Source organism: Pogoniulus pusillus, chromosome 15, assembly GCF_015220805.1.
Source record: "Pogoniulus pusillus isolate bPogPus1 chromosome 15, bPogPus1.pri, whole genome shotgun sequence".
Lineage (NCBI taxonomy): Eukaryota > Metazoa > Chordata > Aves > Piciformes > Lybiidae > Pogoniulus > Pogoniulus pusillus.
The window spans coordinates 5,368,760-5,383,680 of record NC_087278.1 but is presented as its reverse complement, the minus strand read 5'-3'; the positions used below and the strand labels follow the sequence as shown (position 1 = coordinate 5,383,680).

The 14,921-nt window shown below is 41.3% G+C and overlaps 1 protein-coding gene across 3 annotated transcripts in view; it reads right to left on the bottom strand.

Moving 5' to 3' along the window:
- Window positions 1-14,921, bottom strand: part of CNOT4 (CCR4-NOT transcription complex subunit 4) — a 92,938-nt gene that overhangs the window by 21,350 nt on the left and 56,667 nt on the right. For all 3 annotated transcript variants that reach the window (XM_064155018.1, XM_064155020.1, XM_064155019.1), the window contains exons 7-10: window positions 13,034-13,158; window positions 5,755-5,812; window positions 5,268-5,517; window positions 1,381-1,878 (exon numbers count right to left, since the gene is read on the bottom strand). In XM_064155018.1, the coding sequence (XP_064011088.1) occupies window positions 1,381-1,878; window positions 5,268-5,517; window positions 5,755-5,812; window positions 13,034-13,158 (931 nt within the window). The remainder of the gene's footprint in view (window positions 1-1,380; window positions 1,879-5,267; window positions 5,518-5,754; window positions 5,813-13,033; window positions 13,159-14,921) is intronic.

Here is a 14,921-nt window from a genome sequence, read left to right as displayed (position 1 = left end):
ATTTAAAGAATGCTAGAATCAAACTGTACTACAAAGACATCATTTCCAACACTAAAGGATTGTTCTGGTCTCCAGAGTCCTGAAGACAGTTTTGTAACAGGCCCCTTGAACAGCACATTTTAGAACCGAGTGGTAAAGTCAGAACTTGACCCCTTGAAATGTTCTTGGAGGTTTCCTGTAGTTTAGGGAAAAGTCAGCAAACATCTGCAGTGCTATGGGTGCTGCATTTTTGATTCCACTTCAGTCTGACCAATATTTGTCATTTTAAGTCTAGAAAAAACTTTGCCACTGCCAGTACAAGGAATTCATTGCATTTGTAGTTCAGAGCAAGAGTTCAGAGAAAAAAATCAGCATAAAGACTCTACAGCAATAGCACAGCTTCAAAAGAAGACAACATGCAGGGAAGTAACAACCCAAAGCAGCTCATGTACTAGAGCATCAAAACCACAGTGACATTTTCTAGGTCATTTTATGGTGCAGCCAGTACTTCTCAGAGCCCAGTGAAAAGAAAACAACACTGGCAACATCTGAAGACAACATTTTCTCCATGTCAAGCCTATAAAAAGCTTACAGAGACTTTTCACTTGCAGTTCAATATACACTTCATATATTTTTTTCCCCCCTTGTTTGGGCCAACCTAAATCAGAAGCACAGAAGGCCTTCAAAGCCCAGGAATTATTTTTTTATCAAGATATTATTATTGTTACAATTAGCTCCTCAGTTGCAATGTTTGCTGTCAAGAGCTTATCAATCCATTCAGGGCAGCCCGAACCAGCCTGACTGCACATTCATTTTCCCTCCAACATCACAACCCTCACAATCAGGATGGATCCTCTTACACACATTGCAAGCATCCATTCAGTGAAAGATTAGCATAATATTAAGGCTATCTGAAGTACAGAAATGAACAGCACTAAATGTTTTATTGTGCAGCCATTTGGTTATGCGCAAGAGGGAACAACCCAGCCAAGACATCTGGCACAAATTACCATAATTACAATCTATTTATTCTTTTTTGCACAGTTTGAAGAACTCTGGTCAGCACCTGCACGTAGACATGGAAGCTGCAATGAGCTTCCAGGGCCTACTCTTTAAGGAAAGAATCAAAATACCAATCTGCTTTGGCACAAAATTAAGCGGGCACAGAATACTCCACCTTCCTTATAAAGCTCAGTATTACAAGGCTAAACATCCAGATAAACACCTTTTTAATTGAAAGGGCCTATTTAAAGCAATATTCCTCCCCCTGTTCACAAAGCTAGTACAACAATCAACAGATATCATTCTACCACTTATATCTGGCTACTTCCTTTTGCTATCCTGGCTCAGAGAAGCAGAAAACACGAATCAGTCACATCACAGATGCCCCAATTCACCTACCTGATATAGGGATCCCTCCCAGACCTGTGCTGTGTTGTGGTGGGAGATTCAAGTCCAAGAAATTACTATTTGAGGTGGGATTTGCTGTGTGGTTCAAGTGCATGATGCTATTGCGTGGAAAGGCCATCCAAGGATAGCGAGCTGCTTGGCCTGGAAAACTGAAGGAGTTGTAAACTGCTCGATGCTGTTGAAACTGTGGGAACCTCTGTGGCATGACTGGAAAGGTGCTACTGAGAGAGTTGGCATTTGTGGGTGCAGCAGGATGCAGGAATCCAGAGCCTGGCCCTTTGGCAGTTGTAGTGTGTGGGGAAGGGTTCTGAAGAGATGTGGGCGAGAGGGAAGGTTGGTCTTGGACTGACAGTTCCTTCTCGATCAGGTCTGCTAAGGCTTTGCGGGTGATGTCAAAGGGGTCAAACCCTAAGTCGTCCTCTTGCTGTTTGGAGGAGCCAAACCCAAAAGCCGCTTGCCAGTCTGTGGAGGAGGACACTGGTATAGTCTCTGTGGGTGAGGAACAGGATTTAGAACAAGAATTAGTAACTATTTCTCCAGACAAGCTGCAGCCTCAGTGTATCTGAATCTACATTGCCAGCTAGCTTTCAGACAATACTTCTTTCACACCTTCCAAAAAGGCATCTCATTCACCACCTTGGAATGCCATTTCCAGATCAAACTGTCATAGATTACTACTTAAGGTGAAGTGGTAGAACTAGCAAACAGTATTTTTACAGCAGAAATCCTCTGTTCCTGAACTACATAAAAGCCTTCTCAAAGTAATTTCAGTAATAACATCAAGCAAAAAGAGATCAATAACACTTGCTTAGAATTTAAAGGGCTGGAGTGCCTGTGCTACAAAACCAGGCTTCTAAATTTGGGGCTGTTCAGCCTGCAGAAGAGGAGGATCTGGGAGGATCTTTTAGCTGCATTTCAATATCTGAAGGGGCCATGTAGGAAGGCTGGGGAGGGACTGGTTAAAAGGGCTGCTAGCAAAAGGACAAGGGGCAATGCTTTGAAACTGGAGCAGGGCAGATTTATGGTGGATATAAAGAGGAAGTTCTTTACAATAAGAGTGGTGAAATACTGAAACAGGTTGCTAAGGGATATGGTTGAGGTCCTGTTTCTGAAGACATCCAAGGTCAGACTTGATGTGGCCCTGGGCAACCTGATCCAGTTGGAGGTGTCCCTGCTGACAGCAGGGGGGTTGGACAAGATGCCCCTTGAGGGTCCTTTCCAACCACATGCAATCTGTGAACCATCTTCACACCCAGATTACTTGACAGAAGAGTGACCAAGCAGAGTTTCAATATTCGGTTCAGTATTTTGCTTTCAGTACTAATGTTGTGCTTCAGTTCTGCTGTGTAATAAAGGTGGGGAGGAGATGTTCCACCTCAAAATGGGAACCTTTGAGTAGTGGTTAAAAAACCTAAGCAACTCTCATTGTTTACCATTATGGACAAAAGAAGTTAAATTCTTCAGTAGACAACTTGATGAGACAAAAGGAAATAAGGAACTTCACTACAAAATATCATAAACATTTTGAGGTTGTGTTTTGGCTTTTTTTTGGTGGATTTTTGGGGGGGAGCAAAGTGGGTTTGGGGGCATTTATTTGTTTCAAAAAAGGGCTATCAGAATTTCCCTGTATTTTATTCCTGCTTTTCATTAGACTGTTCCCATTACTTATACAGGTTTGGTAAATGTTAGGTTTAATTTCATAATGTTTTTCCTCAAAACAATGGTGATGCAAGCTGGTAAGTACAAGGCAGTATGGGTCACAACATGAACTCCCTCTGCTGGTAGGAAACCTGGCTGCTGCTTTAAGTAGTTAAAATCAGTTATCCTCTCCTGGAAATCTATACTTCTGTTTTCACTCTGAAATCCACAACAATAAAAAGAGTTGTTAGACAGACAAAAGCTTGTATTTCAATTCTTAACTAGTAACATCCGTTCCATACTAAGAAACAAACAAGAACTCTGGCAGAAAGGGACCTGGGGGTTGTAAGAGACAAACAAGTCATGATGAACAAGCAGTGTGCCCAGGTGGCAAAGAAAGCCAATGGCATCCTGGCTTGGATTAGAAATACTGTGTCCAGCAAGGATAGGAAGGTGATTGTTCCCTTGTACTTGGCTCTGGTGAGGTGACACCTCAAGTACTGTGTTCAGTTTTGGGCACTTCATTACAAGAGGGATGTAGAGGTGCTGGAGTCAGTGCTGAGGAGGGCAAGGAAGCTGGGGAAGGGCCTGAGGAAGGAGAATAAATCTTATGAAGCGTGACTGAAGGAGCTGGAGATGGTTAATTTGAAACAGAGGAGGCTGAGGGGAGACCTCATTGCTGTCTACAGCTACCTGAAAGGATGCTGTAGAGAGGCTGCTGCTGGTCTCTCCTCACACGTAAATAGTGATAGAAGAAGAAGGAATAACCTCAGGCTGCAGCAGGGTAGGTTTAGACTGGACATTAGGAAATATTTTTCCTAGGAAGAGTGGTCAGGCATTGGAATGTGCTGCCCAGGGAGGTGGCTGAGTCACCAACCCTGGGTGTGTTTAAAAGTCATTTGGATGTGGTGCTTCAGGATATGGTTTAGGGATAATGGTTGGACTTGGTGATCCTGAGGGGCTTTTCTAAGTGGAATGTTCCTGGGATTCTACTACCTGGAAACTGTCTCTCACTGCCACCTAACCCTCACAAAATTGGTGCATACAGCAGTTAAGCAGCAGGTAATTTCCATGGTAATAAATATCGTTTACAAACAAAGCTGTGACAACTAGAAGTCAAATATCAAACCAGAACTAATCAAGTAAACTGATTCTGTCCCAAAGCATCACCTACATTTTATACATTGCTGATACTGGGTATTTTTTCCCATTCTCATCAAGAAACAGTAAAACCTGTAACAAAATATTCAGTATGTGTCACATCCTATTATTTAGGCATGGCTAGGAAAAACTGAAATAAACACTGATAATTTAGCCATGCAGATAGAAAATTGTGCTAAGTTTCTTTTAGAAGAAACCCTTACATCATTTATCTTCTTAAAGAGTAGGCAGACATTTGAAAGGGCTGCCAGGGAAGTGGAGGAGTTACCATCCCTGGAGGTGCTCAAAAACCAAGTTGATGTGGCACTTCAGGACACGGTTTAGTAGTCATGGAGATGTTGGGCAGAGAGTGGGACATGGTGATTCTTAGAGCTCTTTTCCAACCTTCATGATTAGTGCAACTCATTATTCACAGAATGTTACAGGCTGGAAGGGACCTGTAGAGATCATTAAGCCAACCCTCAGGACAAAGCAGGATCACCCAGGGCAGGCCACATAGGAGCACATCCAGACAGGTTTTGAAAGCCTCCACAGAACCCCTCCACAACCTCTCTGGGCAACCAGTTCCAGCGCTCATCACCCTCACCATAATGAAGTTTCTCCTCGTGTTGAGGTGGAACCTCCTGTGTTCTAGCTTGTACTTTGTCCTGTTACTGGGCACCACCAAAAAGTGCCTGGCACCTTCATCCTGACACCCACCACTCAGATTTTTATTGACATTTACAAGATCCCTTCTCAGCTTTCTCAAGAGACCTCTCAGTCTTTCTCCAGAGGACAGATGTTCAAGTCCCCCAATCACCGTCAGGGCTCTTTGCTGGACTTTCTCCAGTAGATCCCTGTCTCTCAAACTGGGGAACCCAAAACTGAACACAGTATTCCAGGTGTGCTGTCACCATGGCAGATTAGAAAGAGAAAGGAGAACCTCCCCAGACCTACTGGACACGCTTCATTCAGTTTTGAGTAATTCCTGAAAGGGAGAAAATCATTCTGGAAGAAGTCCTTGAGTTTTTGGTTCTACACAGCTCCAGATACAAGTTGCAAAGGTAAGCAACATCCAGTCATGTCACCTGTGTACATACCTGATGTGAAGAGGCTCTGTGGTTCTGGTGCTGTGGGCCAGTCATTTGAAGTCTGTGGAGAGCTGGGGAATGGAGGAAGCCCGCTAGGGATGGGGTTAGGGTGCCGAAAGTTGTCAGAGAAGAGTGACTGTGATTCTGTTACAGCCCCTTCAAAAGGAGACCGTGCACTGTGATTAGATGAACTGATGGGTATGACTGGATTGGGTTTTGTTAAACCAGGCGGTGGTGAAGGTGTGTCACTGTTTGTTATCTACAGGCAAGAGAGGAAGAGCAACAATTAGGACATAAGAGTTTAAATATTAAATATCCTTCACTAATACAGCTAAAAAAAATTCCTCATCAAGGTTTTTGGCTGTAATTAGGTTAGCTAATATGTAACTCAGTACAAGGCCAAACATTAGAGAAATCAACTCGTTCAAAACCAACTTTCAATTTATGGCACACTTCAGGAAGTAATTGATTCATAGCATTAATGCTTAGGTCTTACCTGTTGGGAGCTGTCACCATTTCCTATACTGAGGGAATCTGAAGGTTTGTCGATAGGGCTGCAAAAGTGGGAGAAGAGACAATGAGACACTCAAGTATTGAATGAAAAACAAAACCCCATTATTCACTTTTCCAGCAGGAGAAAAGCCTTGAAACAAAAAAAACAAAGCAGACTCAATTAGGAGGAGTTAAGAAGGGGGAAAGTTCATTTATTTATGAGGCTGCTTTTTGTAAACATAAGCATTCTGATCATTTGTCATACACTGTTAATACTTCTTCCCACCACTCTCCAACTCCATTTGTTGGCTGCCCTGTTAAGGAACAAAAGGGAAGTTTTAAGCATCTTCATAGTCCAAAAAAACAGGACTCTTCTACTGTGGCAGTATTCTGTAGTAGTCACTTCCATCTATGCTACTACAGGAAAAAAGCTTGGGAACAGATTTGGTTTTGCAAGTGGTCAGTTCTCATGCAAGTCTTTACACAAAAAAAATCCTGAGGGATAAAAGATTAAATTGATTTAGTCCTGGTCAATTAGTCCTGGTCCCACCAGCTTTAACTAGTAGAAATCAGTTCCAAAGTAAGGAGGTGATAGAAGGGGAGGAAAAAGCAGGAGAAGACACAAACTGCTAAGCAAAGTGAATAAAAGAGAAGATGCAGCTGAAAACAACCTCAGAAAGCTATTCACTGGGAATTAACACCACTTGGCTGACATGGTGCATCTCAGGATTCAAGATTCTGACAGGCATCTCTGAGTTGCCTTAATTCCACTAAATACCACACTAATGAAATTAACAGTCCAAGTTCAGATTAAAATCTCTGCTTTACAACTTCAAGGACCTTTCATTTCTGTGAAGATACACAAGCATCATGCTGCACAGCCCAAAACACCTGGTCCTATACAAACAAGGACCAGAAGCAAGAACATGGATTTTAGTTTCATTAAGAGATGAGAATGAGATGCAAGTCAAATTACAGACATGATGTGCCAGAACAAGACAGATATATAGAGAGTAATTATTACAACTGGGTGCAGACTTCAGTTTGGTTTCAAATACCCCTTGCTGCTGCAAAGCTTAAATATTGCAGAGCCACATATGAAGGTTCAAAATTCTAAGATTGCTTTTCTTCATGTTTTTATTTCTCCCCATTCCAGGACACAGAGTCCAACCCAGCAGAATTAATTCTTCTCCATTCTAAAGAAACTGTGTAAGAGTGATTTGTCAATAAAGTGGTTTTGTTCAAAAGAACACTGAGCAGGTAACTAAAAAAAAGAGAACTGAAGCTCTAGAATTTATGACTATAAAAGAAAAAAATCAGAGGAACAGACTTCCAAACAAACATTACTCCAGCAAAGATTTATAGGCACTTTTGACTCAGTGGCCAGACGGCAAGAGCAAAGTTTTTCCATTTAAAACTAACTGCCTTGGGGTGTTTCTGAACACCTATAGCATAAAAGTTTGCTGTAGACTCTTCACTGCACAATCGTTTTGATGGTAGAGATGATACTCCAGACAAATTTTTCCCCCCAAAGCTGCCAACCAAGTCACAATGCTGCAATTTTAAAAGCTACATCTAAAGACAACTTGAAGTGATGATTTAAGTGCTGAAAGTATTTATTCTATTTCAGCTTGCCTAAGGAGCCTTTAACTGTGAGACAGGCTTTCAGCCCTCAGGAATAAACATTATTCATTAGCTATTGGCTACAATATTTTTACTTACATCTAGTACAATCTCCTGAAAAGATAAGGAGGGTGCATCTGATTACTGAGATGCAACCACAGGGTCTTGGATTACATCTTAAATGAGACTGCTAATAAGCCTAGTGAGAAGCTATCATTTTCAGCAGCCCCCCCAACACGAATGCATTGGTCCAATACTGATTTTAAATGATGATCAGCTACTTAATCAGCAATATTGCTTCTTGAAATATTGGGGTTTAACTTGTCACTTTCCCATCCAACTTCTGAATGAGCCCAACCAATATTATCATAAAAACCTAATCAGCACAACTACAAACTGCTGTTTCAACTGCAAGTGATATTTATGACAGTAGAGGACACCAGTTCTAATCAAATCAGTGAGGGCAACAAGAGAAAAAATGTTTGGCAATAAGGAAGTTATGGCAAGCAGATGAATGAATTACTCTGTGCAAAGTATTCCCAGCTGAATCTGCTTCCCTGTTGCTCCCATTACAGAGTGGTAATTAGGGAACCCTTACTTGTTGCATTTGCGTTCCTGGAACACACCACTGTAAAGAGGTGACAGATAATCAGCCCTAACATTTAGCTTCCTTCTGTTGAAGCTTTTCCAAGTGACAAGGCTCCTGATGTATGACAACTAGCATTTGTCTTTTTGTGGAAGCTTCTGTATTAAAGTGAAGGGCTCAGCTCTGGCTGGGATCATGCAGCACCAAAGGCTGTCAGACCCCTCGGCTGCCCTGCCCTGTTAGGGGTCTCCTGCACAATCTGCCAATAGGTCTTTTTGATAGGGGCTAGGCTAAGCCCAGCTTTTTATGACCTGATTAAGAGTTGAATCCAGCTCTCCAACTAGAGAGAGAGACTGGAGGATCACTCCCCCCACACCAGTGAGAAAGGAAGCTATCTGAAGTATAAAAGGCAGCACAATTACCCGGAATCTAAGCCTGCACCATCTGGAGTGATGTGTTCTGGGTCTGTACCATTTTCTAACACAGGAGGCATTTTCCTGTGTTCCATTGTTAAACCATTGGCTGATTTACTTGAACTCTGTAATGATGGCCAGGCATCTTTGTTATTACTGTGGGGTCTGAAAAAAGCCAAGAGTAAAAAACACAAAAAACCCAAGAAGAAACAACAACAACAACAACAACAACAAAGAGTTCAAGTTATGAAGAATGTGTTTTTAAGAACTGCAAGGACAGGGGAAATGAATCCTTGTGCCAGACAATCTGTAAGAACAGATTTGTCTGGATATTATTTCTCAGATTTTATATGGTGATGACTTACAAAAAAAAAAGTGGGATAGGGAGGGGAAAGAGAAAACTGAAGGGAATTCTGTTTTCTTCACCAAATAGATAGCTGCTCTGGCAACACTGAAGTCCAAGCTTGTCCATTTTGAGGAGAGAAAAAGAAAACACAACAAAATCAAAACCCAAACCCAACCAAACAAAAAGCCCAACAGTTTCAAGTATCCAGACATACATACATCTCATTTAGAATTATTTGCTTTATCTCCTAAGTTCTGTAAATCCTATTCCAGGCTCCTGTCAAGCCTTGCCTCAACAGATGAAGTTTTAGACCTCCCCAAGAGTCCACAGCTTTACTGACAGACCATGAGATCAGTCAGACCAGCACACTGCTCAACCTACTGCTCTCTTCACTTCTGAAGTCAAAATTACTTTCCTTTCAAAAAGAAAATAAATCAGCACTAAATTTCATTTCACAGTGCACATTACAGCTGCGAGAACTTCAAGAGAGAACTGAAAGCCCAAGCTTTTGCTGAAAACAGTTACATTTTACACCAAGTGAAGCAGCTGGAATATCATCTGTAAACTGAAGATAATCAAATACATTGGCACTTCCTAAACTTACAATCTTACTATAAAACATCTGCCTCGATGTTTCTCTTAGCTTTTAATTTGCTTCAATTAGGAATGTTGGTTTTAGTGTCCAAGTGCTGCCAGCATAAGGAATAAGCTTTAATAACATAATAGCTTAAAAATAAATATATTCCCTCAATGGTCCCATTCATTAATAAGTTTTTACTTTATGATCCAACATTGACTCTACATCTTTAGATCAATTTAAGTGCCCAAGCAAAATCTGGAATTTCTTATAGCTGCTTATAACAACATAAGTGCTTCCTACTCCTGTTCAGATGAAACTGCCATAGCTACTCCCTCCAATCTCAGTTAACATTGCAAGACTTCCTATTCTACCTCCTCTTCCCATTCTATTAATCTTATGCACCAATATGCATCCCAGATGTACAGATCTCATCTTGGCTTTGTACACATGGGAAATAAGTCAGAAATAGAAGCTGATCAGATATTGAACATCAAAGAGTAAAGTAACCTGCAGTAGCTCAAGGTCAGTAATTTACTATTCTCAACCTTATGAATATAAGCTATAATCTTTATATAAATGAAATTTTCAATCCATTAACAGATCTACTTTAAATATCAAAACTTATGTCTGCTGCAGTGCAAAACCATCTCCATACTAAAACTAACTTTAAAATGTTACAGTTTAAAGTCAGTTTTGCATCCAAGGAGAAAGAAAACTAAAGAGAAATAAACTGGTTTATGTTTTGAGGGTTTCTTTTCATGCATGTAGAGGCTTTTAAGTTCAAAGCTGCATGATTCTGAAGGACTGGCTCTCTGAAGACCAGCCAGTTCTTCTACTTCTAGCAAAAGACAGCATTCATTTAATCTCTCTAAGAAAGAGAGTGAGGCTTCACTTGCTTTAAATGTGGAATATACCTCTAACTGTACCAGAGTGCAGTCACCAATGACTATCAAGTGACAAATCAAGACATGATTGCCTCCAGCAGCAAGGAAAAAGCTGCTTTTTCAGCAGCACAAATTAGAGCACAACTGTGAGAAAGCATTTATGCACGTTTTAAGAAACCATTTTCTACTACTGGGTATTTATAACTAAACATCTACTTAGAACTCCACTTACAGAAAGCAACTGAGATCTCACACCCCAGAAACACAAGAACCACCACAAAATTGCTGGAGGCTCTGACAAGCTGCCAGAAATATTAACATTCTATCAATGAATCAGACAAACCCAAGAACTCGACTGGGTAGCAAGCTGTGAAGAACACCACTACACATCCAGAGATAAAGGGGGGTTGGGGGGGTGGAAAGAAGGTGGGAGGTGGTTTGAATGCCCTCCTGTGTGGCTCTGCTGGTCAGGAGGGCTTTTGTACCTCTCTATTACTTTTAACTTGTGTATATAACTTGCATATAGAACTTTTAACTTGTATACATAACTTGAGGTGCTGGAAGGTGTCTAGAGAAGGGCAACAAGGCTGGTGAAGGGTCTGGAACATAAACCCCAAGAGGAGAGGCTGAGGGAGCTGGGGTTGTTTAGCCTGGAGGTGGCTCAGGAGTGACCTCATTGCTGTGTACAACTACCTGGAAGGACACTGTAGCCAGGTGGGGTTGGTCTCCTCTCCCAGACGACAAGCAACAGAACAAGGGGACACAGTCTCAAGTTGTGCCAGGGGAAGAATAGGCTGGATGTTAGGAGGAAGTTGTTGCCAGAGAGAGTGATTGACATTGGAACGGGCTGCCCAGGGCGGTGGTGGAGTCACCATCCCTGGGGGTGTCCAAGAAAAGCCTGGATGAGGCACTTAGTGCCATGGTCTAGTTGACTGGCTAGGGATGGGTGCTAGGTTGGCCTGGATGATCTTTCAAGGTCTCTTCCAGCCTGATTGATTCTATGATTCTATAACTGTCTATAGCTGTAAATACCTGCATATATTACATATATGCTTGTAAATTGTGCCAAGCTACAAATACAGCTTCATTCTTTAACTTCCAGCTGACTGAGATAGTCTGGGTGAATTTCATTATGCTGCACAGCCTGAAACACCTGGTCCTATACAAACAAGGACCAGAAGTGGAAAGAAGGTGGGAGGCATTTTGAATGCCCTCCTGTGTGGCTCTGCTGGTCAGAAGGGCTTTTGTATCTCTGTATTACTTTTAACTTGTATGTAACTGTCTACAGCTGTAAATACCTGCATGTATTATATATATGCTTGTAAATTGTGCCAAGCTACAAATACAGCTTCATTCTTTAACTTCCAGCTGACTGAGTTAGTTTGGGTGAATTCCTAGCCGTGGATAACTCCCAAACCTGTACAAATTGACAAGAGAAATTAACTCCAGACTACTTGTTGCCTTTAAGAGTAACATAATATTCTTTCCACATGTCCCACCACAGACTTGTCAAGCTCAAATTCATAAATGCTTTTTGAAGGCTAAAAGTTTGCTCAGTTTCAGATAAAGCTCTCTGCATTGATATAATCTGTTTTGCTGGCATCTAATTAAGTTTTAACTTAAGATTAGCTCAAATTTAGAACATAAGATAATCAATACCCAAATTCAGGAACCTGTATGTCTGCTTTAATCACTACACTTTACCTTCCAAGTCAATACTGAACCAGTGCCCAAGAAACAAGCTGCACAGTCCTTAAGAAAACATCCAACTAGAGGTCTTGACCACTTGGCAGTTAAAAAGCATATGGCACTTCCTCCAGAAGACTAAGAAAATAACCCCAGTAGATCAGCTGGGATACCAGTGCTCAGAATGATGTTTTGCTTCCCCATGCTCCACTGGCAATACTGTAGACACAGTAACCACTTCCGTGGTTTAACTGCTGTGCAGTGATGCTGTCAGTGGCAATCATCTGAACAATTCAGTAGTGGATAAACAGGCACACAACACACAACCTGTTTACAAGGCATAGAGGTACATAAGAAATGCAATCCAACTTTTGTATCCCATCCTGCCCTTTTCAGTATGAAAATCCTACCAAAAAGTGTGGAAGTAATTGCTAACAGTTTTTATTTCTTTATCTCAAATACAACATTTGAGTGGATAATTCATTTAAGGACTCATGACCATAAGATGTAATTTCTCTTTGCATAAGGACAGAAATCTTTTCTTAACTCAGAGTATTACTTTAACCAACAGTAAGATGTGCAATGACAACATACTGGGAAAAAAAGTTTAATAGATGAAAGCAAGAAGTTTTTCATACTCTGTGAATTCTTACACAAAAGAAACAGATTTCAGTTTCCATTTCCTAGGTCCTCACACCTGACGTAAAAGCCATTCCACAAATCACAGTGTAAAAATCTAACCATGATTAATTCCAAACCACAATTAAAAACACATATCAAGACTAGATGGTGTCTCAGTTGTGACAGACTGCACTCATGACACCACACCAAGAAAGCAGACTTGTGGTCTTTAATAATCATTGTGTTCATGCACATATAAAATACAAAGTCTCCTTTCAGCAGGAGAATGCCTCGCTCTGAACTTGTGATCCAAATGCACACAGCAGAAAACCATTTTAACTAAGTAAGACTCACACTCACTTTGTAGCAGAACAAAGTGGTGAATGTGTATTTGTATGGAGAAAACCAGTATCAGAGTTAATCATGAAATATCCACTGAAAAGAGCAGGCATCTTAAGGATGCAGTTGGAATAAAGATTTCTTTAGGAATAACCAGAAAGCAAGCACAGCCAAAAGGTGTAATATCAGTACTTAGGCATCATACCTCTGCAGTGCTGTTACTTTGTTCTTGTTCTTGTCAACTGTACCCGTAGATAACTGGAGAAAGTTGGGGTTTAGTTTGTATAACTCTTGCAGTAGTTTCTGTTCATATTCCTGGTGCTTACCCGCCTAAAGAAAGAAACTCATCATCAATGAATGTTGGATTAAATATGCATTTTTGTAGGTTAAAAGAAATAGTTTTCATCTATAAAGGTAGATATGTACATGCCAGAGGTTAGTAACTGAGCTTCAACAACTTAGAATCATAGAATCAGGCAGGGCTGGAAGGGATCACAAGGATCTTCTAGTTCCAACCCCTCTGCCATGGGCAGGGACACCCTACCCTAGAGCAGGCTGGCCACAGCCTCAGCCAGCCTGGCCTTAAACACCTCCAGGGATGGGGCCTCAACCACCTCGCCGGGCAACCCCTTCCAGGCTCTCACCACTCTCATGGTGAAGAACTTCCTCCTCACATCCAGTCTGAATCTCCCCATCTCCAGCTTTGCTCCATTCTCCCCAGTCCTGTCACTCCCTGATAGCCTAAAAAGTCCCTCCCCAGCTTTTTTGTAGGACCCCTTCAGATACTGAAAGGCCACAATAAGGTCACCTGGGAGCCTCTTAAATGCCTGAAGGCATTTAAGGCCAGACTGGATGGGGCTCTGGACAGCCTGATCTAGGCTAGAGTGTCCCTGCCCATGGCAGGGGGGTTGGAACTAAATGATCCTTGTCCCTCCAGCCTGACTGATTCTATGATACTTGTACTCCTAAAAATTAACATTTGTACATGACTTCATTCCTTACATAAATGGTCTGTTAAAACAGGGACAGATTTAATGCACAAACAGGCTGGACTACGATTCTATCACATCCTCCTGGAAAAATATTACAAGCTAAAAGATAATTCTAACTTGCTTTAAAAAAACCCTTAAGTTGGAATATTTGGCAAAATTCAAAACACAGTACTGCTGAGCAACTGAATTCCCTTATGGGCTCTTTCAGAAGGGCAACTCCATATCACATCTGAATACTCCAAGTCAGTCAAACACTATAAATATCTAGAGGGTTTTGCTACTTAATTCTCCAGCCCTCCATTAATGATTCATTTTGAATGTGTCTTTATACACTCAGGCTAGACAAGCCTCAAAAAAGGGCACTGAAACATCTGATGTATGCATCATCTTACCAAACATCTGATGTATGCATCATCTTACCAAACTTGGTGTCTACACCCAAGGTGGAGTAGAAAAAAGTGTGTTTCCAGAACATGTTTCACCTAAACACAAGTGCTGAGATACACCACAACTGGGAAATGCTGCTTTTGTCATACACTATGAAGACATTGTAAAGCAACTCACTCAGATGCACAGACCTGCACCACAAGCAAAGCATCTGAGGAGTAAGAAGAAACTTCCCTGGAGAGCTTATCTTGCTTAAGACTTCAGAGGCAAAAGACTCAATATCCAGGCCAGGAACATTAAGCCAGTCCTTAGCTCACTTATCCATCACAAAGAGGAAACAAAACTAAATTCCTACATGGGAATCTGCAGTCATTGTGCTTTATTTATGACAAGAAATCCAGAAGCCAAACTTAGTTTAGCACCTCCAGCCTCCTTTATCCTAAATTCTCAACTTCACTTTCAGAGACTCCCTGGAGTTCTGTCAGTGCTTTTCAGTTTGGCACAATGTTTAGTTCTCAATTACTGAATCTGAAATGGAAATTCATCCACTGACACCCCTACTGGTCTTTTACAATGAACATTCAATCTCATTAACTGGACCTGTAAATTCATTGTCACTAACCCTAACTCTAGAATGCTGGTGCACTGAAAGCACAAAGCACTTCCCAATAGTTGTGCAATGTCCAATGACTTCCAAGAATGCAGTATGATAAA